A 26,424-nucleotide genomic window follows, 5' to 3' on the forward strand; every position below is an offset into this window, starting at 1 on the left:
CCCGAAAACGAACGGGCCGGCTAGCGTACCGACGCACGTCGCGGCAGAGCAAACAGCGACAAATCCCCGTGTCAGGATCAGGATTACCCCATCAAACATACAGTACATAGCCTCCCGTCGCATGCACCAGACCGCGTGTGCTCTGCCCAGGTCACGCAGCATCCGATGCCCGCCCGCTCGTTCACGGCGGCCGCGCTCGGCCGACATGGCCCCGTGATCGACCGGCACAGTGTCCGCGTCCGTGTCCGTGGCACCGCCCGCGCGCGCGCGCGCACGGGCAGGAGAGGAGAACCCGGCGCTCAATTTCAGGGGCTCGTGCCGCTCCCATCCAAACGCAAAGCCCCGGCCACTGCTACATTGCACACAGTGGTAAAGCGACAAGCCGGGGCGGCCGGAGCCGGTAATTTTCCCGGACCAGACCAGGCTGGCGGGAGGACGAGGGATTACCAAAGCCCCACAGCGAGAGGGACGGACGGACTACGGACTACGGGCTAGCTGGATTAATTGCATCGCCAAAGATCTGCATTTGCATTTGCGTCTCGCGGCGGTACCACTGCTGCTACTAGTTCGTGGTACTAGCCTCCATGGTTAAACTAAACCAGAGGCCAAGATCACGAGATTCTTTCGGCCTCGTGCGTGGGCGAGGGCACGGGCAGGAAGCAACGAATGTTTTGTTCACCAGTCGATCTGTTGCTGGCTCCTCGGCCCGGGCCTGGCACCGGCATCCGCATCGGTTTCGTGCTCCCTGGATCACCGCCGCTTTCGCCTTTAGATAATAAATTCTGCTGCTAGGGTGGGCTCTCTTTTTAGGGTGCGTGATTTACATTTACCTGTCCCTGCTGCTACTTGTACAAGTACTGGTACTATACTGTACTGGTACTAGTGGTGTTTGGTGCCTGCCTTGGCCGCCTCCTCTCCTGGGCAGTGGCCACCTTCCCCTCCTTCTCCTCCTCCTCCCTCGCGCTGCTCTTCCCTACACCCTCCCTCCCTGTCCCTCCCCACATGGGCCCGCGGTTGCTCATGGCGTGCTACCCGAATGGCGGTCAGGCTCCCTCCTTTTCAGCCTCTCTAGGGGCTTCTTGCGGGTGCGACTCCGCGACTGCTGAACCGAGGTGGCTGTGATCCCCTTGCTTCTGCGGCAGCTCTGGCTAGGAGCTTGTGCGCGCGCGTGGCTTCAGGCGACGGCGAGATGCGGCGTCTTGCTTGCGCGGTGGCGCTGCTTCTCGCTTCCCTTCTTGGATCCACAGGTGAGCAAAGTTCAGCATTGCGCAAGCTTCGGCTTTCTTCTCCTCTTACCCCAGGTTCCATGGCGTGGTTTGTTTGGGTGGGAAATTGGGGATCAGCTCATGTCTGGCTGCTGGGCAATGCGAATGCTTGCTTGTTTCTCCATGATATTTCCACCCCTTTCCCCCCTCGGTTGAGCAATTTGAGGCGGAAACCTGCGGATTCAACAATTTTTCTTCCAAATGCGCAGGCTGGCCAGCTGATCTGCTGCCAGGAAACCGCGGTTCACAGTTTTTTATTCAGGATTTGAGCAAACCACAGGATAGCTTTCTGAAGCGCATGTGCTCCTTGCTTCTGAATTTTCATCAAGAGGGGCGGCGCAATGTCGGCGTCTTGGCATTTCGCGTTCCCCTGTCTTTGGCTGTCACCGCAACTGCGAGCCACTTTAATTGCGTCGCATGTGCTTGCTGCCTCATCTACCTGTGTTTTTTGGCCTTGATATCGCAAGAACAATTAATAATTTTTGGCCACATGCGTCGGATGATGCATCACTATGTGCCATTTTCATGTTGCAAGCTTTCAATAATTGCTCTTGCTTTGCAACTTTTGTGCTGAAAAGACACTCAAGATTTGCCTCCCATAGCAACATGTAGATTGTCCGATACTAAACTCATAGCTTAGTCATTACACAGTTAGTAATGTACACTACATACTTTACCTGTTACCTGAACCTGTGTTCTTCACTCCACTCTAGGTACTGATCTGGCGCCTGCTCCCGGGGTTGGTAGTTCGCCTGTCGATCAAGGACAAGCTTCCAGTCCTCCCGGACCTTCATTCGCACTCGGTCCAGTAACTCTTCCAGCAGGTAGCTCTGAATTTTCAAAGATCATCAGGGACATTCATGTGCAGGCCCTTCCTTACATTGATCTGTTGCAGCACCCCCTACTTCATCAGCAAGCCCTCCCCTCCAGAAGGGGGCAGTTCCGGCTGAGCCGCAGGCCACACCGGCTCCGGTAGTCCCCCCTAAAGGTAGCTCACATTCAGTCAGATATGGCATTTCCAATCCTGATATGTGCATCACTAACTGAATCTTATGTAGGTTACAACGCGCCTCCTCCGATTGAGTCTGCGTCGCCTCCAGTAGTGTCCACGTCTCCTCCAGCTGAGTCTGCACCTCCTCCGGTTGAGTCTGCGTTGCCTCCAGTAGTGTCCACGTCTCCTCCAGCTGAGTCTGCGCCTCCTCCGGTTGTGTCTGTGCCTCCTCCGGTTGAGCCTGCTCCTCCTCCTGCTGTCACTGAGGAGGTGCCCCCGGCAGCAGCTCCTCCGCCGCAAGCTGCAGCTGGAAACCCCACACCAATACTTCCTGGGTCACCTGCATTGCTACCTTCAGTTCAGGCTCCTACTCCATCTGTGGCTGTGAAGCCTAATCTGCCACTACCACCGCCTGCTTCGCTACCTTCAGTTCAGGCTCCGACTCCATCTGTGGCTGTGAAGCCTAATGTGCCACTGGCACCTCCTCCTTCACTACCTTCAACTCAGGCTCCTACTCCATCTGTGGCTGTGAAGCCTAATGTGCCACTAGTGCCTCCTGCTTCACTACCTTCAGTTCAGGCTCCAACTCCATCTGTGGCTGTGAAGCCTAATGTGCCACTAGTGCCTCCTCCTTCACTATCTTCAGTTCAAGCTCCTGCTCCATCTGTGGCTGTGAAGCCTAATGTGCCACTAGCGCCTCCGCCTTCTGTGAACAATCAACCAGGTACACCAATTGGATCAGGTATATATTCTGCTGGCAACGATTTATAAGCTTAGGTTCCCGAATTCTTGATGTGCCAAAAGTTCATAAAAATCGTGCAAATATGTTCCTTCCCTCATTATTCACTCCTGTATTCTCCCTCTCTAGGTAATGATGTCCCTCCGTATCCACCACCTGAAGGCATTTTCCCAGCAGTTCCTCCTTCCGCTTCAGGTAAATCATTTCCATAGGATAGATCAAATTTGACAGGTTGCATATGTTTTACCGTTTACCGTTCTTCTTAGTAGTTCCTCCGCAACATGTGAAACCTCCAATTTCACCACCTATTATCGCACATGCACCTCAACAACAAGCACAAGCTCCAAATGCTGAGCATAGCAATAGTGAGTATTAAAAAAAATCTGCTGGTATTTCTTTGCCAATGTTCTTATATTCATTTGTTCTTAGATATTGAACTTCATGTTTATTGTAGGAAACACGGCACCCCCAGCAAATACTTCCCCTCCTGCAAGTGGTAAGAACCATGACATTCAACGTGCATCTCCACCAAAGGAACCTAGTACTGCACCGGTTCACAAATCACCAACTAGAGGTAATCTCAAAAAATTAAATAAAATTGGCAGCTTGTTTGTGAAAGACAATGTATCTTGACTACTGAAATTCCTGATTTCAGGGTTTGCGCCTGCAGCAAGTCCTCTGCCCCACAACACAAATATGCCTACACTCCCGAGGAATGCATCAACGGTTCCACATGCTCAACCCCCATCGTTAGGTGTAGCTCCTAAGCCAGCACCCACTGGCAGATCTCATCCTCCGACACCAACGAAAGGAGAACGCCCATCATTTTCCCCATCTTACCCACCACCCCATGCTCAAGGTTCAGCATAATGCCTCTTGAAAAACCTAGCTATTATCTATTGTGAGTGTTAAGATTCTCAAAAGTTCAGTGTTATAGGTCCCGATGTCTCGCGAGCTCAACCTCCACAGCAGGTTGGGGCTAAAAGGCAAAATCATCATGCACCTCCACCGATGATTCAAGGTAATGGTAGTTATTCCTTCTATAAAACATTGGTTTCATTTTCTAACAAAAAAACATTGGTTTCATTTCATAGTACTAAGACTTTCATTGTTTTTCCTGTCCAGGCCATCCAAACCTCCATGTGCATCCTCCATCTCCTCCACCAGTGTCACCAAAGGGCCCCTCTAATGGCAGCAAAGGTACTTAGCCTTCTTACTTTGCCTTGTTTGGTATTCGTCTCCTGATTTCAGTACAGATATTTGAAACTTCAATCATTTTCAGGACCTCGTGTTTCTCCTACTCTTCCACCAATTCCTCCTGAAACAGATCCCAGAGCACCATCAACTCATCCTATTTGGGCATTGCCCCCACCACCACCTAATTTAGGTACATTTTTCTTTATGTATTCTAATATCTTTGTCCTTTCAAACTTTACATGCTGAATCTGTGCATATTGGGTAATACTGATGATTCTTACCTAGTGAAGCGTTAAAATGCAGATTGCAAATCGTTAGTGTGCCCAGAGCCTCTAACGGATCCACCCGCGGGAGCTCCATGTGCTTGTGTTCTACCAATTAAAGTTGGAATCCGTTTAAGTGTGGACCTTTATTCATTCTTTCCGTTAGTTTCGGATTTTGCTGACGAAGTGGGATCTGGGGTAAACATGGCACGGCGGCAGGTTCGTGTTATGGGTGCAAATGTGGCTGGCGATCAACCTGACAAGACAGTAGTTCTTGTGCATCTGGTACCAATGCATGTGAATTTTGATAAAGCTACTGCCTTGTCGACATTTCAAAGCTTGTGGAGCAAAAAGATTTCTCTCAAACCGTCAGTTTTCGGGGACTATGAGATTCTCTATGTTGTCTATCCAGGTATGCGTGCATTCTTTGCTTGTGTTCTTGGACTTTCTTATTTGGTTATTTGTAGTTGGTCAATGCTACCAGCTATTTTCAGTATACTGTAGTCATTTGATTGATCTCATAAACATCAGTGGATTCAGTGCGTCATGCTCATCATATCTCATTGTTAAGCATTTTGAACTTCTGCACTAAGAGTTTCACCAAAGATTTGTATTTTGTTCAGGGCTTCCTCCTTCTCCGCCTTCAGCACCAGCTGGTGCATTCGGCAACAGCAGAAATGCAAGGGCAATGAAGCCCCTGGGGGTTGATGTAGGAAGACCCAAAAGAAAAGTGAATGGGAGCGTAATTGCTATTGCTGTTCTATCCACTGTTATAGCATTGATTATTTGCACTGTGGCTGCATGGTTGCTGATACTCAGATTCAGGGATTCAGATGACATGGCTCAAGGATATCCACATAGTGCAATTCCAAAAATTTCCAGGTCTTCCGGTATGTGTACATGTCCTTCTAATATCTATAATCATATTATATTGTGATGTTACTTGCCTTAGCTGTTCGATTGACAGCAGAACAATAGCTGCACATTTTCAGCCAAGTGTCTCCAGTTCCAACTGGCTATTGAATTCAGCGTGTCCTATAGGCAAATATCTCCAGTAATGCCCTTTGGGAGGGAATACCGTATAGTTGGCATATTTTATTGTGCCACATGAGATACAGCCTTGGCCTCCGATGCAGCAGCACATGCTTTCGAACATCCCATACGGAAAAACTGCACCCCATAGTTATATTTTCAATATTTTGTCCTGGTCGTATACACTAATTTGTACCTATAAAATAGACATGTAAAGCCACGATGTTATCCTCGTATAATCCTTTCAGACCTCACCTGATGTGGGAGCTTCTAGCACTGGATCTGTCTTTATAGAAAATGGAAGACTCATTATCCCCGACCTTGGCACCATCCTTCATGAAATGTCTATCTTATTGAACTGGAAATTATTAATGTTGTGAGGATTAAATTAGCCACTGCCTCTAAATTCGAGCGCTATTCTCAAGTGTTTACTTATGGGATCATTGCTAAATTTATAACGGAGCATCTGTCTCTCAGCTCACTGAGAAAGTGTTACTTCCATGTGGATGATTTTGAAAGTTGATTCTTAATCTAATGGTTAATTCAGTAGCTGAAAATGTTAGAAAATAGGTTTAGAGATGTGCAGCTGGTCGCTCAAACATTTCTAGACACAAAGTTGCACAAACGTTTTTGTGCTATCGTAGACTTGATGATGTGCAACTTGGTTGACCCAGAAATAACAATTACTCAGGCGAGTGACAAATATCAAATCTGTATATGCCAAGCATATTTTTCAGATAATAATAGGTCAGAATGGAAAAATCAATTTTATTATTTTTCTCAAAAGGTCGAAAAGGGGATAAGCCCAGCCTCTGCATCATTGTGATGCACACAGCCAACTTTTAGTAAAAGATAGTCCACATTTCAAATGCTAACCCACAGCGTTTATGGTAGCATTTCAGATGAGGCGTTTTCACTTCTGAACGTCCTGTATCATTTTGTTGTTAAAGTAATATATGTCCATTTTTACCAGCAACAAGTTTCCATCCTGAAACACCTCATGATTGCAGGGACATGTAACACACTTTTAGCTGGTCGCCGTAGTACTCAATCAGGTCCATCAAGTTCACTGGGGTCAAGTATGGCAGCATACGCAGGGCAGGCAAAGACATTCAAATTTGCTGAGATAGAAAAGGCTACAAATGGCTTTGACGATTCGTCGATACTTGGGGAAGGTGGCTTCGGATGTGTGTACCAAGGGACACTTGAAGATGGAACCACAGTTGCAGTAAAGGTTCTGAAAAGATTTGATGGCCAAGGTGAACGAGAGTTCTTGGCAGAGGTTGAGATGCTGGGACGCTTGCATCACCGAAATTTGGTCAAGTTGTTAGGCATATGCGTGGAGGAGAATGCACGGTGTCTGGTATATGAACTTATTCCAAATGGCAGCGTTGAGTCCCATTTGCATGGTAAGTATGTTATTGCAGATTTTACTCTGCCAGCATATAGAAGTGTCAACAGTTGATTGAAACTAATTACTTAATGTGTTGGCACATTGTAGGAGCCGACCGCGAGATAGCTCCACTTGATTGGAATGCACGTATGAAGATAGCCCTGGGGGCAGGGCGGGCACTAGCATATCTACATGAAGACTCAAGCCCTTGTGTGATTCATCGTGATTTCAAGTCAAGCAACATACTGCTAGAGCATGATTTCACACCAAAAGTTTCAGACTTTGGACTGGCCAGGACTGCGAGGGGGGAGGGGAACCAGCACATCTCCACCCGCGTCATGGGAACATTCGGGTAAGGACTATCTCCTCCTCAACGTCTTGGTATAGTTTTAAACATGGTATGATATTCTGTCTTTCTTCTCAGTTATGTTGCACCGGAGTACGCCATGACGGGCCATCTTCTTGTCAAGAGTGATGTATACAGCTATGGAGTCGTATTACTTGAACTTCTCACAGGTAGGAAGCCTGTGGACATGTCTCAGCCTGCAGGCCAAGAAAGCCTAGTCGCATGGGCTCGCCCATATCTGACAAATGTGGTGGGCTTGCGTCAAGCTGTTGATCCACTTCTTGGCCCTAATGTGCCACTGGACAACGTGGCAAAAGCAGCTGCCATCGCATCCATGTGTGTACAGCCTGAGGTTGCACACCGACCGAGCATGAGCGAAGTTGTGCAGGCCTTGAAGCTTGTCTGCAGCGAGGGTGATGAGGGTCTTGGTTCGGGAAGTTTCAGCCAGGAATTGGCGGCTCGTACGACAGCGGCTTACGATGTAACTGGCATGGAAGCGGAGAGGGTGCTATTATCTGAGATGTTTGGTTCAACGCCTGTCTTCACTCCAGCTGACGATTCAGGTTCTTTCCGCATGCAGTCCAGCTCTGGCCCCCTGATGACAGGCAAGAACAAGAAGTTCTGGCAGAGGATGCGAAACTTGTCGAGAGGTAGTATGAGCGAGCATGGCGCCTCGCCAGATTTTGAGACACACTCACAGTGTAGCAATAGGTGAGTTTTTCTTCTTCTGTCCAGCTTCCAGTCTCGACATGGATATTCAGATGACTGGACATAAAGAGTTTGAAGACCTAGTTTGTGTACATTATGCATGTGGAGATAAAAGGCTATATATATAGTTCAGGATTATCAGAGTACCTGTACAAGATCTGCTCAGATTTGGCTCTACATTTGGTTTGATTTAACGGGTTCTGCCGTACTGCTATGTGGCCATACACAGATACGCCTGCCTTCCGATTTGTAATGTTTCTCTTTTTTCGGCATGTCAGTTTGAGTTAGTTTGTTTTCCCTTTTGTTTGGTTAGCTGTTTGGTAGGAATTGTTAATGTATAGATTTGGAGTTTCGGACTACATTTTGCCATGTGAATTTCAGCTCCATGCACGTACACTAGCATTTGCTGCAATGAAGATGATAGCTTGTCAGTGTTGTGATTATTTGCTTCTTCACAATTCACAACTTGTTTTACCAGTGAAATTCTTTTCTGAAGAAACTATGCAGTCTAACTCTGTCAGGTCTTCTTTCTCTCCTCTAGTCAGATTGGATATACTCTATATGGTAATTTTTGCTGTGGAACTTGTTAAGAGCTGATGTATTTTGATTAGGAATCTTGGATCTGTGCATCTAAAAAATTCTGCAACATTCCAGGACACACCCTTCAGAATGCATGAGTTAGCTCTAAGGGCACCTTCTTTTCCTGAAAAATTTCACTTCATTTTCTAGTTGGGGATCAAAAGTTTCAGCTCTCACTTCATTTTTATTCTTTTGAATAGGGCACCTTCTTTTTCCTGAAAAGTTTAACCTCATTTTCTAGTTGGGGATCAAAAGTTTCAGCTCGATGTTGCAAGTTTCCTAACACCTTTTGTTCATTTCCCATCACAGTTTTTTTTTGTTCTCCATTTCCCCTTTTCTGCGTGGTGTGAAACTGCTGTCATCACATTGTGATTACTGAATCATAATGTTTATTTAGTCCTTGATTAAACAGAGTGATACTAGCACAGACGGTTAGAAGTAGCAGAGCTAAAGACCTGGGGAATCAAAACCTGGATCTTGCCGTGAAAGGGACATGAAAAGATAATCAGAAGTGTTCAAAAAAGAGAGAAGATAATCAGAAAATTATATAAGAGTGATAATGATGCAGTTCTAGGTGTATGGTCTAAAAAGAAGGCTGTTCTAGGTGGCGACTGGCTGCAGGTAGAAGCTCCCTGGGAAGAGATGAGGCGAGGGCAAACGGGGGGTGACAAAGCCAGAAAGAGACCGGCACTGAAATGCCCAGCCATTAGCTACAGCTAGGGTCCGAATCTGATGACACTCGCTGTCAGGAGTCGTTGTTAATCACACATGGAGTACGTTTTAAAAAGGATCCCACAGATTTTCTTTGCAGCTGTCAGGAATCCAAGATGCATGAGCTCACTGCTTACCTGATACTAGTAGTTTGTTCTGCTCTCTCGTTGAGGTCGCGGTTAACGCTCTGCGATGGCGATGTGTATGTGTGTGTAAGGTTTGTTGGATTTGGGGTTTCAGCGTGGAGAGGCCGAGGGGAACTGCGGGCTAGCGATGGATCAAGTGTTGGAGCCTGCGGGAGGACCAAAAGGAGCCGGAGACGGCGGCGACCGGCCGAATCGAGCCGGCGACGGCGACGGCGACGGCGGAGGTGAGTCCGACCTCCGCCCGAGCCGGAGCTGGGCTCAGCCCACAACGCGTCTGCTTCCGTCCACCCCGCTCATCTAGAGCCCGGCCCAACCAAGGCCCAAGGCAGCAACGCAAACGAGTGCTGGATTCCCTCAGGCCCCGCTCGCTCCAGCGCGCTCCCCGCAGCTTCGTTCTTTCTGCTCACCCTCCACCCTAGCACGGCGCCGCACGGCCGCACCCTCACGCGCCGCTGGCACTCCGGCCCGGGCGCCAGCTCCAACCAGCGCTCGAACCTCGACCGGCGACCGACCAGCAGAGCTTCGCGCGGCCGTTCCCTTTCCCAGTCGTCGCCGCCACCGCCAAGCCAAGGGACGAGGCGGGTGCGGTGCGGCTGCCGCCGGAACCTCAAACCACTCGCTGCCTCTGAAGAACAGAACTTTGTTAGCAACCGGAGCAAAAACCAATCGATCAGCAAGCGCTGGAAGCGGCGGCGTGCGTGCGTGTGATTCAGCGATTCCCTCGCTCCCTGCTGGTAATTTCCTGTCTCCTCGCCTCTCCCTGCCCACTTGTGATGTCCGTCAGTCCCATGTGTCATGTCTGAGATGGATGCGTGCCAGTCTTGAATTTAATTCCAGTGTATAATAGAATTAAGCACTAAATTCGTAGTATGTTCAGCTCAAGCATGTAGGAGTAGTATTTTGTAAGCAATGTGAACAAGAGAAATGCAGTGTGGAGTAGCTTCTTTTTTTTTAACAAGGGGGTGGTGCACAGTGCGCCGAATTTCATTTCAAACTGAGCTCAGATACATTGGACAGTATGAATGCTAAACCCAGGACAGTCTAAATTAACAAGCTTCCGAACGAAAGGACAACTAGATTGCCTGTGAGCTAGTTTTACGCACGCAAAGACAGGTTATGATCCGGACTTTGCGCCTGCTGGCATTTTAGTGTAGCTCTGCCACAGTAAGGCTCGAGTGCATGTGCACTTATTTTCTTGATCTTTGCCTACTCTTCTTTTCTGCTCCTTACATCAATTTGTATTGATTGAAATACTATGTGTATGACACCTTCTTCTCATTTTGTTCTCTTTCATTGTACAGTGATGCGATGACTGCTTTGAGGGATTAGTCTGCACAATATTATGCTTTTCAACTTGCCAAGAGTCACAACACCAATTGCTGTACGGTGGTTCATCTCAGTTGCAAATGCAGCAGGCTTTGGTCGAGATATTTCTCCTGTTCAGTTCGCCACCCTGTTAAAGGAATGCAGGTCGGTGAATGCAGTCCATCAAGTTCACCAGAAGCTCATTTCTTCGGGTCTTCTTTCTTATCCAGCATCGTTGTTGGAAGTGTCGTTTCCACCTTTGCCATCTCAGCCGTATTTATCACCAAGATCTTTGGGTACTGGTGTCGTAGCTGCTTATCTTGCGTGTGGTTCCAAAGATGAGGCTCTCACAGCATTGGAGCATGTTGTGCCGTCTCCAGCTGTCTGGTGGAATCTACTCATCCGAGAACACATCAAAGAGGGCCACCTTGACCATGCCATTGCAGTATCTTGCCGGATGCTGCGTGCTGGAACCAGACCGGACCATTTTACTCTGCCGCATATACTAAAGGCCTGTGGAGAGCTACCCTCGTACCGTTGTGGTATCACATTACATGGACTTATATGCTGCAATGGCTTTGAGTCAAACGTCTTTGTATGCAATGCATTGGTGGCGATGTATGCCCGCTGTGGTTCACTGAAGGAAGCCAGCCAGGTGTTCGAGGAAATAGCTCAGAGGGGAATTGATGATGTCATATCATGGAATTCAATTGTTGCAGCCCATGTTAAACACAATAGTCCATGGACCGCGTTGGATATGTTCTCGAAAATGGCAATGATTGTCCACGAGAAGGCTACAAATGATAGGTCTGACATCATTAGCATTGTGAACATTCTTCCTGCATGTGCTTCTCTAAAGGCACTACCTCGAACTAGAGAAATTCATGGAAATACCATTCGGAATGGTACATTTCCAGATGTTTTTGTAGGCAATGCTCTGGTTGATACTTATGCAAAATGTGGTTCAATGAAGAATGCGGTAAAGGTTTTCAATATGATGGAAATCAAAGATGTTGTTTCTTGGAATGCAATCGTGACTGGCTACTCCCAAAGTGGGAACTTTGAGGCAGCCTTTGAGATTTTTAAGAATATGCGCAAGGAAAACATCTCAGCAGATGTAGTGACCTGGACTGCTGTAATTGCCGGGTATGCTCAGAGAGGATGTGGCCAAGAGGCACTCAATGTTTTCCGACAAATGCTCTTTTCTGGTTCAGAGCCAAATTCTATCACAATCATCTCTGTGCTGTCTGCTTGTGCTTCCTTGGGAGCATATTCTCAGGGTATGGAAACTCATGCCTACTCTCTGAAGAATCGTCTTCTATCTTTGGATAACCATTTTGGTGGTACTGGCGATGAGGAGGATCTCATGGTGCACAATGCTTTAATAGATATGTACTCAAAGTGCAGAATCTTCAAAGCTGCACGTTCTATATTTGACTCTATACCCCGAAAGGAACGTAATGTGGTGACTTGGACTGTGATGATAGGTGGGTATGCACAATATGGGGACTCTAATGATGCCCTCGAGCTTTTCTCACAGATGCTCTCGAAACCACACGCAGTTGCCCCGAATGCATTTACGGTTTCCTGCATTCTGATGGCCTGTGCGCATCTGTCAGCCCTGCGTGTGGGTAAGCAAATCCATGCTTATGTGGTTCGTCAACATCAATATGAAGCATCTACATACTTTGTGGCAAACTGTCTTATTGACATGTACTCAAAGTGTGGTGATGTCGATACAGCTAGGTATGTATTTGATGGCATGTCACAAAGGAATGATATTTCATGGACATCAATGATGGCAGGATATGGGATGCATGGTCGTGGCAATGAGGCCCTGGAAATATTTGACAAGATGCAAATGGCAGGCTTTGTTCCTGATGATATATCATTCCTGGTTGTTCTATATGCTTGCAGCCATTCTAGAATGATTGATCGAGGCCTGGATTACTTTGACAGCATGAGCAGAGATTACGGTGTGGCTGCCGGTGCAGAGCATTATGCTTGTGTCATTGACTTGCTGGCCCGCTCCGGGCAGATAGATAGGGCATGGAATATGGTCAAAGACATGCCAATGGAGCCTACTGCAGTAGTCTGGGTTGCATTGCTTAGTGCGTGTAGAGTACATTCAAATGTAGAACTTGCTGAATATGCTCTTAACAAGCTAGTTGAGATGAATGCAGAGAATGATGGATCTTACACGCTCATCTCCAACATATATGCTAATGCAAGGCGTTGGAAGGATGTAGCCAGAATCAGAAACCTGATGAAGAACTCCGGGATTAAGAAGAGGCCCGGTTGTAGTTGGGTCCAGGGTAAGAAAGGAACTGCGTCTTTCTTTGTTGGAGATCGATCGCATTCTCTATCCCCTCAGATTTATGCCCTTCTGGAGAGACTGATTGATCGCATCAAATCTATGGGTTATGTCCCTGAGACAAATTTTGCACTCCACGATGTTGATGATGAGGAGAAAAATAACCTGCTTGCTGAGCACAGCGAGAAGCTTGCTCTCGCATATGGCCTCCTCACAACTTCCCCTGGTTGTCCAATAAGGATCACAAAGAACCTGCGCGTTTGCGGTGATTGCCACAGTGCTTTCACCTACATCTCAAAGATTGTTGACCATGAGATCATTGTGCGGGACTCCAGTCGCTTTCATCATTTTAAGAATGGTGTGTGCTCTTGTGGTGACTATTGGTGATGGCTTCTGAGGCTGAAGCATGAACTGAAAGTGCATTCCAATTGGTTTTTGTACACAGAATGTACTAATGTACTTACCATTCTTTGCTACTGATTAGCCAATGAAGAGCTGAATAGTTTCTCCCCTCCATTGCAATTTTCTTTACAAATATTTCACAGTTCTCTTAAGAGGTATCACCTGGAGTCTTCATTTATTATGCTGATTTCATTAAAAATATTATGGAAATATACATATTTCTTGAGAAATGTGTTTTTGTCTGTCAGTACTTCAAACGTTGTTTTTGTCAGACCAAGTTATTTAAATTATCTGATACTCCCTCCATTCCTAAATATAAGTCTTTGTAGACATTCCACTATGGACTACATACGGATGTATATAGATGCATTTGACTTATATTTAGGAACGGAGGGAGTACATTTTAGAGGTTTATATTTGGTCATTAAAAGGCAAATTAATCATCATTGGTGGAATGCTTGACTGCCGTGCCTATCAAAATCATGAAAATAAGTTACTGCGTACCATTCCATTGTTCCTAAGTTTCTGTTCCAGATGGATTTTGCTCATCATAGGAGGTGTTACAGTGTTCTACTGGAGTTCTCATGATTCTCATTAGATAACTGTTGGAAAAAAGAATGTTACAATTTTATTGTGCTAATAATACAAAATCTCAGGTTGCGACACAAGTACTATAGCAAAATCCATCTCACACTACATTGTATTTTTTTTTTCTGGTTGTTCATGTTTCACCTTGCCTGAGCTCGGTTGTCGTTCAGCGCCCCGATGTGCTCCAGTCTGGTTCTGACCTTATCAAGTTTTTGCCTTAACACAGTGATTTCATCTCTTGTGTTTTGAGCGGAGAAGTTTCTTAACAAATCAGGAAGCACTGATAAAAGAATCTGAAACAGAAGATTGACACAATTTCAGAAAGGTCATCCCACATTTCATTCTCAGGGTTTTCATTCACTTCCAATTCGATGAGAACATCAAATATGGCTGTTTCGGTCAAATTAGATGTTTCGATTAGTGGCCTCTCAACTATTAGTGGTCAGGTTAGTGGTCAGATTAGATACACCGGGCATGGAGATGGGGTGGCCTCTCAACTGGTTGAGGAAGAAACATCTACCTCTGTTCACAAAACAGCAAACGAGAGAGAGAAAACATGTATTCAAAACTTGCTTTGGATATTCAGGAAAGCCGTTATTAGTCCCAATAAGATTTTCCAACAATAGTTCAGTTCATCCAAAGCTCATTCTGCTGCACTATAGTCGATTAGTCGCTCAGTTGGATAAAGTTAGACATCCCATTTTTGAAAACCAAGAACTTCTGATTATACTTGCATATAATAAGCTGTCTCATTATCAAAAAAAAAAGCTCTATGTCTCAGTTATAGATCTGTACCGTTGGGAACGACAAACCTTTAGATTATGAAAGGGAGATTCACATGATTTGGCCCAATCTTTTGTCTACGCTATTTTTTTGTCCCTTCTCAGCTGACGTTGGCAAGATAACATTTCACGGTCTAATGAATCATCTGCTTATTCAGTGGGATGGTTAAGGTATTACATATGATTAAACTCTTCACCACTTAGCGTTCAATATAATTCTCCCAATCTCTCCTTCGATATAAGAATCCAAAGAAGTGTTTTCCTAGTCATCCTAAAAATTTTGTTTGGTCAACTCAGAGCCCCCATAGTTATATTTCTTTCAGTAATATGAACATCCAATATTAACAAATTCACCAGACCACAACACTAATCTTGTTGTGCGGCGTCCACTAGACTGAAGGTATGTCTTCGATTTAAGGGAGAAAAACATAATTGAACATTGCCATATTCACCAGACCATAGTGCAAGATTTGAAGTTAGCGATATACTTCACTGTGCAGTGCCTCGGTATATCATTAATTGGAACTTTATGCTACAAAACTCGCCTAAAAAAACAGCTAATATTTTGGTACGGAGGTAGTATAATACATATAAACCCCTTCCAGTTGACCAAGACTTATTTTGTTGAGCTGTTTTCTCAGAATTTTGGTACTATATTAGTAATCAATCCCATCGTAATCCTCGTAGGCTCCAGCATCACCACCATCAGCATAGCCATCGTTATTGTAATCAGCATAGTCATAGCCACCTTCTATTGTTTCACCATCACCAGTGTCATGTGCATATTCTCCATCAAAGCCCATGTCTCCTTTTTCATTTGCTTCACTAGCTTCATCTTTAGTCTGCTTGCAGTAAGCATTTGGGTCGCAGGAAACATAACAAATTAGACCAGATTAAAAAAAAAAAACTCCCCTCTTGAACTAAAACCACAACGAGTAATTTGGAACGGAGGGAGTATATGAGTAGCAATTTTAATTTCATGCAGGTGATATTCTAAGCGTAATTTGTAAATATATAATCAATTAACCTCACAGAACCAAAGAAAACCATAAATTCAGTAACATAAACTCATAAAACATACATTATACAATCCACCAACTGCTTCGACGTTGATTTTTGACCCAAGTCCCTGCAAGAAACAACGTTATATATTAAATGCCAGTTTGTTTGCATGCTTAGCTTAACATGTACTCCCTCCGTTCCAAATTACTCGTCGTGGTTTTAGTTCAAATTTGAACTAAAACCACGACGAGTAATTTGGAATGGAGGGAGTATTACAACGTTCACAGGACAAGCAAGTTTTGGGCGGCTATGGCTGAACAATATGTTCATTACCTTTCGTTTTAACATATTGTATGTTGCTTCCGCTGGTGTTTCAGCAGGTGTTGAGTTCTTCGAGTCATCATTACGTCTCCGTTTCTACATGAAAAATGCATGGGCAATCATGAACCCAATCGAAAATGTTAAGCATACATAGGAGGCTTGTGTTACACTAGTAAGATTTCATACTTTCTGTTGTCCCTCTCCCACGCCCACACCTCTAGCTGCCAGTTCAGCTGCTAAAGCTTCCTTTGCGGCTTGTTCCTGCCAAATAAAGCAGCAGACAGTTACACTTGCACCCCATGTGAGAATAAAGCCCTGTTTGGAATGTCTCCACTCCGCGGAGTTGTGGAGCTCCGTTTTGGCAGCTCCGTCAAAGTTAGCTAAGTCTGGTCCGCTCTGGGAGCGGAGTTAGAGGAGCGGAGAGGAACCGAATACTCCCTAAGAACCGCCTAATGTTGCTAGAGTTACAATACCTACCTCTAGGTATTCTTTGTTCATTTCCTCCCAAATTATCTTTTTGTACTGCGTCTCTTCCTCATTGTGAAGATACCCGTCAACCTATCAAATTAATGGAGAATTAGATATCACAAATAACATATCTGGCCATCTTTCAGGCTCAGAGATCCCAACAAATTAGTCTGGAAGTGTGCTGAACAGATGGATGGATAAAGGTACCTCCAAATCATCAATATCAGAAAAACTTTCTGGATCAGCATCAGCTTTACCATTTTCACCTAAGGATGCCAAGGAGCATTCGGAAGTTGATCAGCAACAATCAACTTGACAATATGAACCCAAAAGTGGCCTGGTACTGAACTGAAATTACTATTGCATGTTACAACTAACAAACCTCCAACTTCAGGATCTTTTGAAGCTACATAATCCTTTCCAATTTCCCCAGAACCAATTGTTGCAGATTTATCTCCAACTGAATCCTGCTTGAAACAAGGCAAACTGAATTTTCAAAAACAAGTATATATAGGGCACACAACACACATAGTGGATAATAAAAGAAAGAGCTAACGCAGATGCGGTGAAGAGGTAATATACATGGTATAGGCATACATCACAATGCAATAAAACTATAAGCAATACAGGTACATTTTGCAGTTCAAATATTCCATCAGAAGATATCACAGCATGATTGGTAGTCTGGTACCGTGCCCAACAGAATTAACGAGTATATTTTTGTCTTTCACGTCCTTCAAGTGCAACAGATGAGGCAGCATGTAACTTTGTTGAAAAAATAAGAGAAGCTAAATTGGCACTACATATCAGAACACTTGCAGAAAACAGTGTTATTGCAAACTTGTGATACCAGATGCAAGGAAAAATCTGAGAGTAATTTAACACCTCGCTGTGGACACCCAATCTGAAATGAGGAGTGTACTATAAAAACTAGACTAATAAAATAAAGATGGAACTTGGAAGTTTTAAGAACCTTGGAAATAACCATGCAGCAATGTTGCAAAATTATTATAAAACGGATAGTATAACAATTCCATATGTAGTTACGCATTACAGCTACACAACAAAATATTGGATAAATGGAATCAGTGCATTTTAAACCCCTGAATTATCACATAAGTATAAGTTTCACCCACAACTATACAACTGACTAACTAACACAATCAACTTCAAAACCAATACAAATAACCCGTGTCCTAAAACTACCCTGGTTGCATAGTTGTTTTGCCATGTAGCAGCCACAAACCGATGTCAGCCTGTCAACCTGATCCCAACAGCAGCAGCAGTTCTTAGATACGATCCTCACTGGGATAGTGGGATCTCGGGGCCGCAGCGGGCGTAGCTCCCTCTTGACTAGCAACATGGGTGACATAAAAATGGTGGGGACAAAGCCACTACCAAAGTTTCTTATTTCCCCTGATTCAATATAAAACTACTGGCTTCTTCTAGGCCGCATGTCATGAGTCTGTTCGGATAAGTAGACTATTTGCCCCTATCTTGTGAGCTTTGTGTTACAACCTGCCCCAGTTGGAATAAGGGCCCAGATGCAGCCTACTAGTGATGCGTGCATGCATGAGCACATTTGGGAGAATAGTCCTACATTGCTTAGAGAACTAGAGTACCACTAACATGTAAGCCAAGGGTTCCAAGGCAAGCCATGGGTTAACCATTTTGCATGAGTTGAGTTCAGAAAAATGGAAATGGTTAGTTGTCTGTCGTGTGTGGCCAACCCAAATGGGGTTAGGTCTAAGCCAGACTGGAACCCGGGCTGTTTGGCAAGCAGAATGAGCCGATGAAGAAGCAGGGGAACAAGGAGAGGTCAACGCCACTACAGATCTTCCTCATCTTGCAAGAATCCAGTACCAGTGATGCTTTCTTCCACCCCACTAAGAAACAGCACCATCTTCTTCTCACCTAAAGTCCATCTCCCAAAGGACGGGCTGCCTCATCAGTGATGTCCCAGATGAGTGAAGGCAGAGAAGGTGCACTGTAGTAGCGCCTCTTGATTTGTTGAGTACATAGGGTATGAAGCACGAGTTTGAGTAAGTTCAGGACAGATTATTACCTCTGTAGTGCTCGTGATGTTATGTTCAGCATCAGAATTCTGTATCTCACAAATTGACTCTCCTAACATTGCTTCCTTATTAGCAGCAGCTTCCTCAGCCTTCTTAGCAGCTTCCAGTCTTTGTTTTTCAGCTCGTTGGAAAGCTGGAGGGTCAGCACCACCCTCCAGTCCACCCGACAGTTTAGTAAACTGAACAATCAAGTCATGTGTCAATGGCGAATGGAGTATCAAAACCAATGCATTATAAGCATAGTAAATGTGTATTACTTTGTTGTAGCACTTCTCACAAAGTCCATGAGCAAAATGCTCAACAGCTTTATCCTTGTGCTTGCAGAGGACTTCTCCAGATATGGGTGAAAATTTTGAAACAGGCTCTTCATCAGCCTTTGCCAAAAAATCTTCAATCTAGCAAAGGGGCGTGAAGAAGTGCTTATGAATATGTTGTATGTTAAAAAAAAAGTGAGCAGTTCCTGCCCCAATCCTCAGGGGCCATTTTCATTTACAGTATAGCATAATTTATCTTGGCATGATATCCAAGGTCAAGACAGATAATGATACATTTGTAGTAGATGTGACAAGAGAAGGTAGCGACATGAAATGGCATGCCCCAATGCTCTAGCAGATACTCCCTCCATTCCAAACATAAGGTGTGTTGATATTTTGAGAAGTCAAACTTATCTGTGTTTGAGGAAGTTCATTGAGAAAAATATCAATATCTCATCACAAAAAAAGAGAGAAAAATATTGATACCTAGAATACCAAATCAGTATCATTAGATTCATCGTGAAACATATTTTCATAGCTTATCTATTTGGTATTGAAAATTTTGATATAGTTTTCTACAATCTTGGTCAAACAGAGAGATGTTTGACTTTTGAAAAATTAATACACCTTATATTTTGGAACAAAGGAAGTAAAAATATTATCACCTATAATTTGCTGTCTGAAAGGCTAAAAAGTAAAGATTATTTGCTTTAGTGATATCACACACAGTCCAATTCTTGCCCCACTCACTGCTGGATGATAATCACTTGGTATGCTTCAGAATGGACAGCTTAATAACGACTTCCACAAGATAGTGATAACCAAACAATTTGCACCGACTGATCGCTGACCATTCAGTGTAGCAACATCAAATAACAATTTTGCTAAATTTCACTTTTCAGTTGCCTAATTTTTGTTAACTTCATAGTACTAAGCCTAAATTGCAGTGCGCAAGTAATATGCACTTTCTGTGAACATTTAATGCAATTTTTAGTTCTATTTGTTTCAGTGTTTTTTAGGGGTTAACCTAGGTACTTGTTTTTCTTGTAAAGTTTAGAATTTTTTTATCCAGCTTAGATGTATGTTTTTTCTCTTTGTATTCTGTGGAACATGGTTTTATAGAAGTGAGGGGAGCGACCTAATTGGATTGATCTTTGCCAAAGGGTGTGGACTTGGGAGAAGTGACTAATATCTAGTGAAACTGAAGTCATCGGATGAATACACAGCCCCATTAGTCAACTTCAAGAAAAGCATATACATACCGTTAAGCTGCCAGAATCTGTATTTTCAAACTCTATCAAGCGCTTAGTTAGTGTTGCCTCACATACATGCACAACCGCAACCTGACAAACATAGCACAAATGTGTCAAATCATATTCAAGCCCACATTGTGCATAAAAGTAATGGATTTACACAATAAATGCTGATTAACAAAAAGGAAGCCATTTAGAACACAATTCTCGAATAAGTAGATCTGTCCTGAGCATCTGAGCTTACAATATTTGACTTGGTATAATTATAGCCATGTGAAAGTGCAGCAATATATAATGCTGCACCACATAATCCACTTGGCTTCCTCCCAGTCTGCAACACGTGACAAACTATTACAATCTTACAAAGGAACCTTAAACAAAACTAAAAGGGAGAAGATGCTAACCTGCATCCAGTCTCGCTTCATGCTAGCTACGATGCGTAAAGCTGTGTCTGAGACAGCATTGTCCCTTTTCCCAAGTAAACCTGCAGACAAAACCAGTTAATTAGAACAAAAACATAAACAAACAAATAAATAAAAACATGGTTAATTTTCTTGCCAAGAGGTGCAGTTGTCCATCTAATCGTGCTTACAAGCAAAAACACCCATGTGGGCAAGGAAAAGCTCATTCAAGAGCCGTATTAGCTCGCATTTGACCAACTTTTGATTACACATACTTCATAGCCTCTGTAGCCTATTAACATTAAATCTACATATACAGCCGAGGACAGATATTCTCTGTCATTAGCATGTCACTAGCTCTTATTTTGTGTAGCCTTTTCTCTTCACACCATAAGATGCAGTAAATTTCTTCTTTTCATGCAATGGCATACGGTACAACTGAACAATTGACCAGTAAGCCATGCAGTATTAAGTAGCAAAAGTCTAGTTTTGCCCCTCAACTATCCATGAAGAGTCTTTGGCCCCTTCTAAGCCTCAGTACCGTTTATCCCTTGCCCTAAAGCACCCTGGCTGCAGTCTAACATGGCGCTCACGGGATCCTTGTAAGCGTATCCCATGTACTGTGCAATGGGCCGCACATTTCAGTGACAAAAACATTTCCTCTTACACAGATCTTCATTTCCCACAGATCTCTTGCTGTCACCATCTAAACAGAGGTGCCACTGGCCCCGCCGGCCTTCCACTAGACCCCATGTCATGAGTTTTCTCGGTATTATAGTGGATAGCGGTCCAATGACTGGGAGAGTCCAGGACAGAGGTTCATCCGTACGCTGCGGGCATGGATCAAACGACTAAGGGTTGTGCGGCCATGGCGCTGGAGATGAGAGGGAGAGTACGTCGGATGTGGATTAGATCTTTACTGGTTTATTCACATTCCTTGGTACATGGCGATTGTGTCCCTTATATATAGTAGACTCAACTTGACGCCTCAGAATATAATGAATAAAATCTCAACTTCCCTAACAGACCATATATTTGTCTTCCTAACTAAGACAATCTCGTTCCGCACTAAATATATATATCCTTACTAAATAATATGCTACTTTTACCCCCCTTCTCTTCTTTTAACTGCTACTGCAGAGCCAGCGTCTAATTGTTGTTCCGGCATTGGATATACAGTAGATGCCCCGCTCCTGTAGCCACCTACTCCCGCATGCTTCCATGTCACTGTGAAAGTTGTGGCCACGGTGCTGCTAGGAGCTTAGATGGATCATAGGATGACAATTAGAAAATTCAGGTAAGGAACTCCACAAGTCCAAGAAACTCTCAATTGAGGCATTTCCCAACAAACTACTGCACTGGAATCAAGACAGGGTGATGCCTCATTCATACGAAATCGAAGTGATCTTGCAACAAAAGAACATAACTTTTCTGCATCAATTAGGCTCTCACATGCAAATCCAAACCCCCAAATCAGGGGCAGATCTCGACGGCAGGAGAGTCACTGCGCCCATTTATACGAAGCCAGTCATATCGAGAGGGTGCAGCGGAAGCAACGGTAATCTAGTGGTCAGGAGATTTGAGTCGGACTATTAGTGAAAGGAAGGAAGAAGCAAGGGCCACAGTTCCAGCAAGTTTATTGTGCCTAGAAGAAGAGTTGGAAGATGAATGAGATCCCGGAGGAAAGGTCAAAGGAGAAACATATCTTTAAAAACAAGGGTTGAAGTATGATTCGGAATCTAGGAACAATATAATTTAGTCTAAGATACTAAAAAGAAATAGCACAGTTACAATAGAAGGGGGAACTCATTTTTAGACTTTTTGATATGATTTGTCAAGTACTCATGAGATTATGTTGTTTGGAATTAGAATTCATGCAAAAACTGAACCAACAAAAACCAGACCAGTATTGGGGTAGTTAGCAGAAACATGGAGAGGCAGGCAGGCTTGAGAAAGACGAAAAAATGAATTCATGTGTAGAACAAGAGTGTACATCTATGGAACAAAAGAAAAAATCTCAACTAAATAAAGAGGTACATAGAAATATATGATTAACTTACGTTCTGTAAAACGATGGATGAAAAGGCTAGGATCTATGAGTTTCTGAACAATTGGATGTTCTGCAAGTAGCAAAACTTGGCAAAGTTGCAGAAAAACAGCACCTAGGACATAACTGAAAAAAAAATAGATGAGCCTTTTTACTACAGATTACAAGATAAATGGCAAGAGAATGGTTCACTTACACGCTAATCTTCAAATAGTCCGAGAAATCGATAAGGAGATAAGCCTTTTTACTTTGCCTGACAAGAGAAGCAATTAAGCATGGATGTAAGTACTAACCATATAGTTTGCTGAAACCAAGTGACAACCATTGGCTTAAAGAGAGCAGATTTCGGTGAACCACAAAGAACATAAAAGGGAAACAAGACTTTTTCAGCACAGCAATAAATCATGACGTGTAGTGATAGTGCTTGCTGCACATATAATAAGTCCATTTATACACCCACAGAATATACCTAGTCTAGTAAGTAGTAATATCCGTTTCATGTGGACGCTGTAGATGCCCTTTTTTTATACATAGATAGATGACCAAGTTAATTTATTACTAGCACGTATTTGAGGATAGGTATTTCCATTTGCAGGAAGTATTTTAAGAATAGTAAACAAACAAAAACTAACATCACTGGGCTACTCAGAAGAGCTCTGAACTCAAGAATTTAGGAAACAGTCTTGATAGTAGACCACTCCTTACTATATAGAATGTATATCTGAGAGGCATGGGTTCGCCGTGCATGTCTATAGAAGAAGCTTGGTTGTCCCATAGGTTCATACAGCTTAGGCGCTTGTCTCTTGGTTTTCTCGCTTGTTGTTTTACGAACTCACCAGGACAGAAGTTTATCTAGATCAAGCATCTAATTTTCTAGTAAGAAACCAGAGATATAGAATGAAAGTAAAACATAATGCGCCAATACTGTATTGCGATTTTTAAAAACCATATAGTAAAGATGGTTTTGCAGTTTTTTAGAGGAAATTAGACTTGCGTCATGAAGCAATCAATGACTAATAAACTAAGGAAGATTCCTAGCCCCACCAAAAATGGGGGAGGACAGGGTCATATATGAAAAAGGGCAAAATGGATAGGAAGGCTTACAATAAAGCAACAAGAGACAAACTGTTAATTAGGTGATAGCGTACCGGCAGGCAATGTAAAGACAAGCTGCTGCAACATGAGTTGTTCGACGGCCCCTTGTAAAATTATGGTCCACAGCTAGCTACACTTCAACAAAAAGAAATATCATTCTCATAATTTTTCATAACTATTACTGAGTGATAACAAAAATCCATACTGTATAAAATTTATGAGCCATATCAATGATAGTATCTCCACCACCAACATGTAAGCTAGTGACAATCTGCCAAATCTCGTCTCTCCCTACGGAAATAAATCACAGGCTTAATTCACAAAGTGGGAAGAACAATCAATAGTTCAATACAACAAAGGAGTGCCCTAAAAGCCATACCTTTCATTAAAGTCCTTTCATGGGATAGTGAACTCCCACTTTCGATGCTGCTCAGTATGTTTCCAGCCAGCCTGCTCTGTACACATCCAAGAAAGTCAACCTCACAAACTACACAGATAAATTAAGGAAGTGAATAATGAGAAGCACAATAATAAGACCAACCGCTCCGGAACTGTCCTTGACAAAAGTAGGCTCATCGGTGTAAATCTCCTGATCAAGAACCTTTCCACATGTCCCACAACATCTGACCATCAAACATGACAAGACACATGAACAACCGCTGAAGCTGCTTAATAGAAATCTATTAAGCAAGAAAGTAACAGGCTGATCAACAAAATCATGTACACAAACAATTATACGGCCTGATTTCAGATGCAATAAGAATAACAAAGAAAGAACAGGAAAGAGGATCTCACATATATCCTTTGTCAGGATCCTTTATGTATGGGCAATAATCAGCACAGTGAGTACAGTAAACCATTGGTGAACAGAAGTAGTGGACCTAGGAGAATGATCCAACTCCAATTAGCCTTCAAATAAGAGGATTACAAGGAATGTGGTCTTCAACCTTCAAAAGCAAAAAAAGGAATCTATTCAGATTGTGAAGTAAATACAAGGAATAGCATACTTCGATTTGGATTATTTTTCTATCCAGTTCCAATCTAACAACACATTTTACAGTTGGAGCATTACAACTAGCATGCGAGGGGCGACCTGCTTCTGAACTGTGTGTGCACTTACTCTGGAGGTCAAACACGGGAGCAGGACAGGCTGTATTCCAGTCCGAACAAATATCAAAACATTCAAGCACTACTTTTGATTTCTAGGATTAAATGTTCAGTGTGGGAAGACTAAAATTCAACACACTGAAGTTTAACTCCCTATTCAAAATCGACCATGAAGTTACAACAATGAAACTAAACTAAACTTTCAACTCAAAAAAAGTGTTGAGATCTTTGAAAGCACATAGTTACACCGCTGGCAACAGCGTCCTGACCAATGGTCCGCGTGAATCCCCTAGTCCCAACGCAGTAGTAGTATGTGTAGTAACACTTCTTAGGACAGCATCGAGCAGCTTTATTGGCTTGTCCCCCACAAGTCGTGGTGGCTCAGGAGCAATGGCACCAGAGCAAGAGCAGCCTCGTCAACTCAAAATGTGGATGCATCAGCAGAATTAGAGGACACATCTATGGTTGACAACATGATGCAAGGCATTTGAATCCAATAAAGTAGTGCTAGTTGCATTCTAACACACACCACTAATTAAATTTTAAATCTCTCTAATTCCAAGATCGGCAAACACAGTCCAGTTAGTGAAAAGCAAAAGAACCAACCAAATTGTATTCTTTACACACAACACATCCAATCTTAGAGCGGCCAAAAAGTAAGAATGAGAATATCCTTACACGCCTCGGTGTGGAGGCTGCGTGGCGGCGCAGCAGGTAGAGGGCGGCGTCAGGGGCGTGGGCGGCGGCGGCGGCGCTGCTTCAGTGGAGGGGGGCGTCTAGGGTTGGGATCGGCGGCAGCACAACTCCAGGGAAGTGGCGCGTCGGACGGGAGGTTGGGCAGAAGTGGGAGGCGGGGAGGAGCGCCGGGCGGCAGCACGGAGGTGTGGAGAGAGGCAGGAGCGGCCGCCAGGCCGGGGCAAGGGAGGAGGAACACGGAATGGTGGAGCGGCGAGGGCCGAGGGTTCATCGAGGTTTCTACGAGAGCTCAGCTTTGGTTTTGGGAAATGCTATCCGGCGAACGTTCGCTGGGATGTGATCCCGCCGAACGCCACCAGAGCCGTTAGATCCAGATTAGACGGTGGCAGTTTTTGCAAAAAATTACCCACAATTTAAACAACCTGAAATCTAAAAAGTGCATACGCACTATTTAGACGGAACGAGCGGTCAGCTCCTGGCCGCTCGATCCCGCCGCGAATCACCGCACGCGTGGACCTGGTACCATCTGGCCGGGGAGTCTCAATCGCAAAACTATTGGCGTTTGTCGCTATCTACCCCTTCCACGCATTTCATCCATATCCCCTTTGTGTCCGCCGCTTCCACTACACCTCGCGCCGGCCACCTCTGCGGCTCCGCCCTTCTCATGTCGGCGCTGCAAGTTGGGGACGTGTGCCATGCCACTCGGCTGGATCGGGGCGCTGCAGCTCGCGTATATACCGAATCTGGTGTCCGGCGTACCCACCCACGCCGGACCTATTGAGGCTGGGTGGAGGGCGAAGGGAGCTCTGTACAGACGAGGGGGGAGGGAGCAGTGGCCGCCGTGATGTCTATGCGTGAATGTAGGGGAGCGGCCGGAGGAAGAATGGACACAGAAGGGGGAAAGGAGCTCGTCCTCGATCTGGAGCAAGACTGTGACACCCCGA

The 26,424-nt window shown here is 44.3% G+C and overlaps 3 protein-coding genes across 9 annotated transcripts; 2 read left to right on the forward strand and 1 right to left on the reverse strand.

Annotated features, from left to right (window-relative positions):
- The first annotated feature begins 883 nt into the window (after positions 1-883).
- LOC125542891 (proline-rich receptor-like protein kinase PERK9) lies at positions 884-8,377 on the forward strand. 6 transcript variants are annotated; one of them, XM_048706112.1, is made up of 16 exons: positions 884-1,247; positions 1,979-2,089; positions 2,161-2,253; positions 2,324-2,998; positions 3,125-3,190; positions 3,262-3,360; positions 3,450-3,569; positions 3,651-3,854; positions 3,933-4,016; positions 4,121-4,195; positions 4,278-4,382; positions 4,496-4,867; positions 5,079-5,345; positions 6,498-6,896; positions 6,989-7,232; positions 7,305-8,377. In XM_048706112.1, exons 1-16 carry the CDS (start codon positions 1,190-1,192, stop codon positions 7,939-7,941), a joined length of 3,609 nt encoding a protein of 1,202 aa, XP_048562069.1. In that variant the 5' UTR covers positions 884-1,189; the 3' UTR covers positions 7,942-8,377. The 6 variants fall into 6 exon arrangements, with proteins under 6 accessions (XP_048562069.1, XP_048562071.1, XP_048562072.1 ...); XM_048706114.1 differs by having other exon boundaries at positions 2,324-2,980; XM_048706115.1 differs by having other exon boundaries at positions 2,324-2,980; positions 3,265-3,360.
- A 796-nt stretch (positions 8,378-9,173) lies between these two features.
- LOC125542893 (pentatricopeptide repeat-containing protein At5g16860) lies at positions 9,174-13,543 on the forward strand. The gene is made up of 2 exons (XM_048706118.1): positions 9,174-10,104; positions 10,672-13,543. Exon 2 carries the CDS (start codon positions 10,713-10,715, stop codon positions 13,374-13,376), a length of 2,664 nt encoding a protein of 887 aa, XP_048562075.1. The 5' UTR covers positions 9,174-10,104; positions 10,672-10,712; the 3' UTR covers positions 13,377-13,543.
- A 1,630-nt stretch (positions 13,544-15,173) lies between these two features.
- Positions 15,174-25,770, reverse strand: LOC125542894 (transcription factor IIIB 60 kDa subunit). 2 transcript variants are annotated; one of them, XM_048706119.1, is made up of 20 exons: positions 25,463-25,770; positions 24,473-24,624; positions 24,219-24,300; positions 24,057-24,132; positions 23,883-23,968; positions 23,731-23,807; positions 22,779-22,835; positions 22,596-22,708; positions 20,539-20,618; positions 20,379-20,465; positions 20,144-20,224; positions 18,885-19,022; positions 18,618-18,806; positions 16,935-17,019; positions 16,760-16,818; positions 16,562-16,642; positions 16,271-16,345; positions 16,097-16,180; positions 15,843-15,890; positions 15,174-15,603 (listed from the first exon to the last, which is right to left on the reverse strand). In XM_048706119.1, the coding sequence occupies exons 2-20, from the start codon at positions 24,535-24,537 to the stop codon at positions 15,418-15,420; spliced, it is 1,749 nt and encodes a 582-aa protein (XP_048562076.1). In that variant the 5' UTR covers positions 24,538-24,624; positions 25,463-25,770; the 3' UTR covers positions 15,174-15,417. The 2 variants fall into 2 exon arrangements, with proteins under 2 accessions (XP_048562076.1, XP_048562077.1); XM_048706120.1 differs by lacking the exon at positions 25,463-25,770 and having other exon boundaries at positions 24,057-24,127.
- Between the last annotated feature and the right edge of the window lie 654 nt (positions 25,771-26,424).

This window comes from Triticum urartu, chromosome 3 (assembly GCF_003073215.2).
Source record: "Triticum urartu cultivar G1812 chromosome 3, Tu2.1, whole genome shotgun sequence".
NCBI lineage: Eukaryota > Viridiplantae > Streptophyta > Magnoliopsida > Poales > Poaceae > Triticum > Triticum urartu.

Coding starts and splice junctions, on each gene's coding strand:
- LOC125542891 (XM_048706112.1), top strand. CDS start 1,190: ATGCGGCGTCTTGCTTGCGCGGTGGCGCTGCTTCTCGCTTCCCTTCTT. Junction 4,017..4,120: donor ACCTCCACCGATGATTCAAG/GTAATGGTAGTT, acceptor TTTCCTGTCCAG/GCCATCCAAACCTCCATGTG. Junction 6,897..6,988: donor CGTTGAGTCCCATTTGCATG/GTAAGTATGTTA, acceptor GGCACATTGTAG/GAGCCGACCGCGAGATAGCT.
- LOC125542893 (XM_048706118.1), top strand. CDS start 10,713: ATGCTTTTCAACTTGCCAAGAGTCACAACACCAATTGCTGTACGGTGG.
- LOC125542894 (XM_048706119.1), bottom strand. CDS start 24,537: ATGGTTTACTGTACTCACTGTGCTGATTATTGCCCATACATAAAGGAT. Junction 15,891..16,096: donor ACAATATGTTAAAACGAAAG/GTAATGAACATA, acceptor TGTTTCTTGCAG/GGACTTGGGTCAAAAATCAA. Junction 15,604..15,842: donor CAGTTGGTGGATTGTATAAT/GTATGTTTTATG, acceptor TACTGCAAGCAG/ACTAAAGATGAAGCTAGTGA.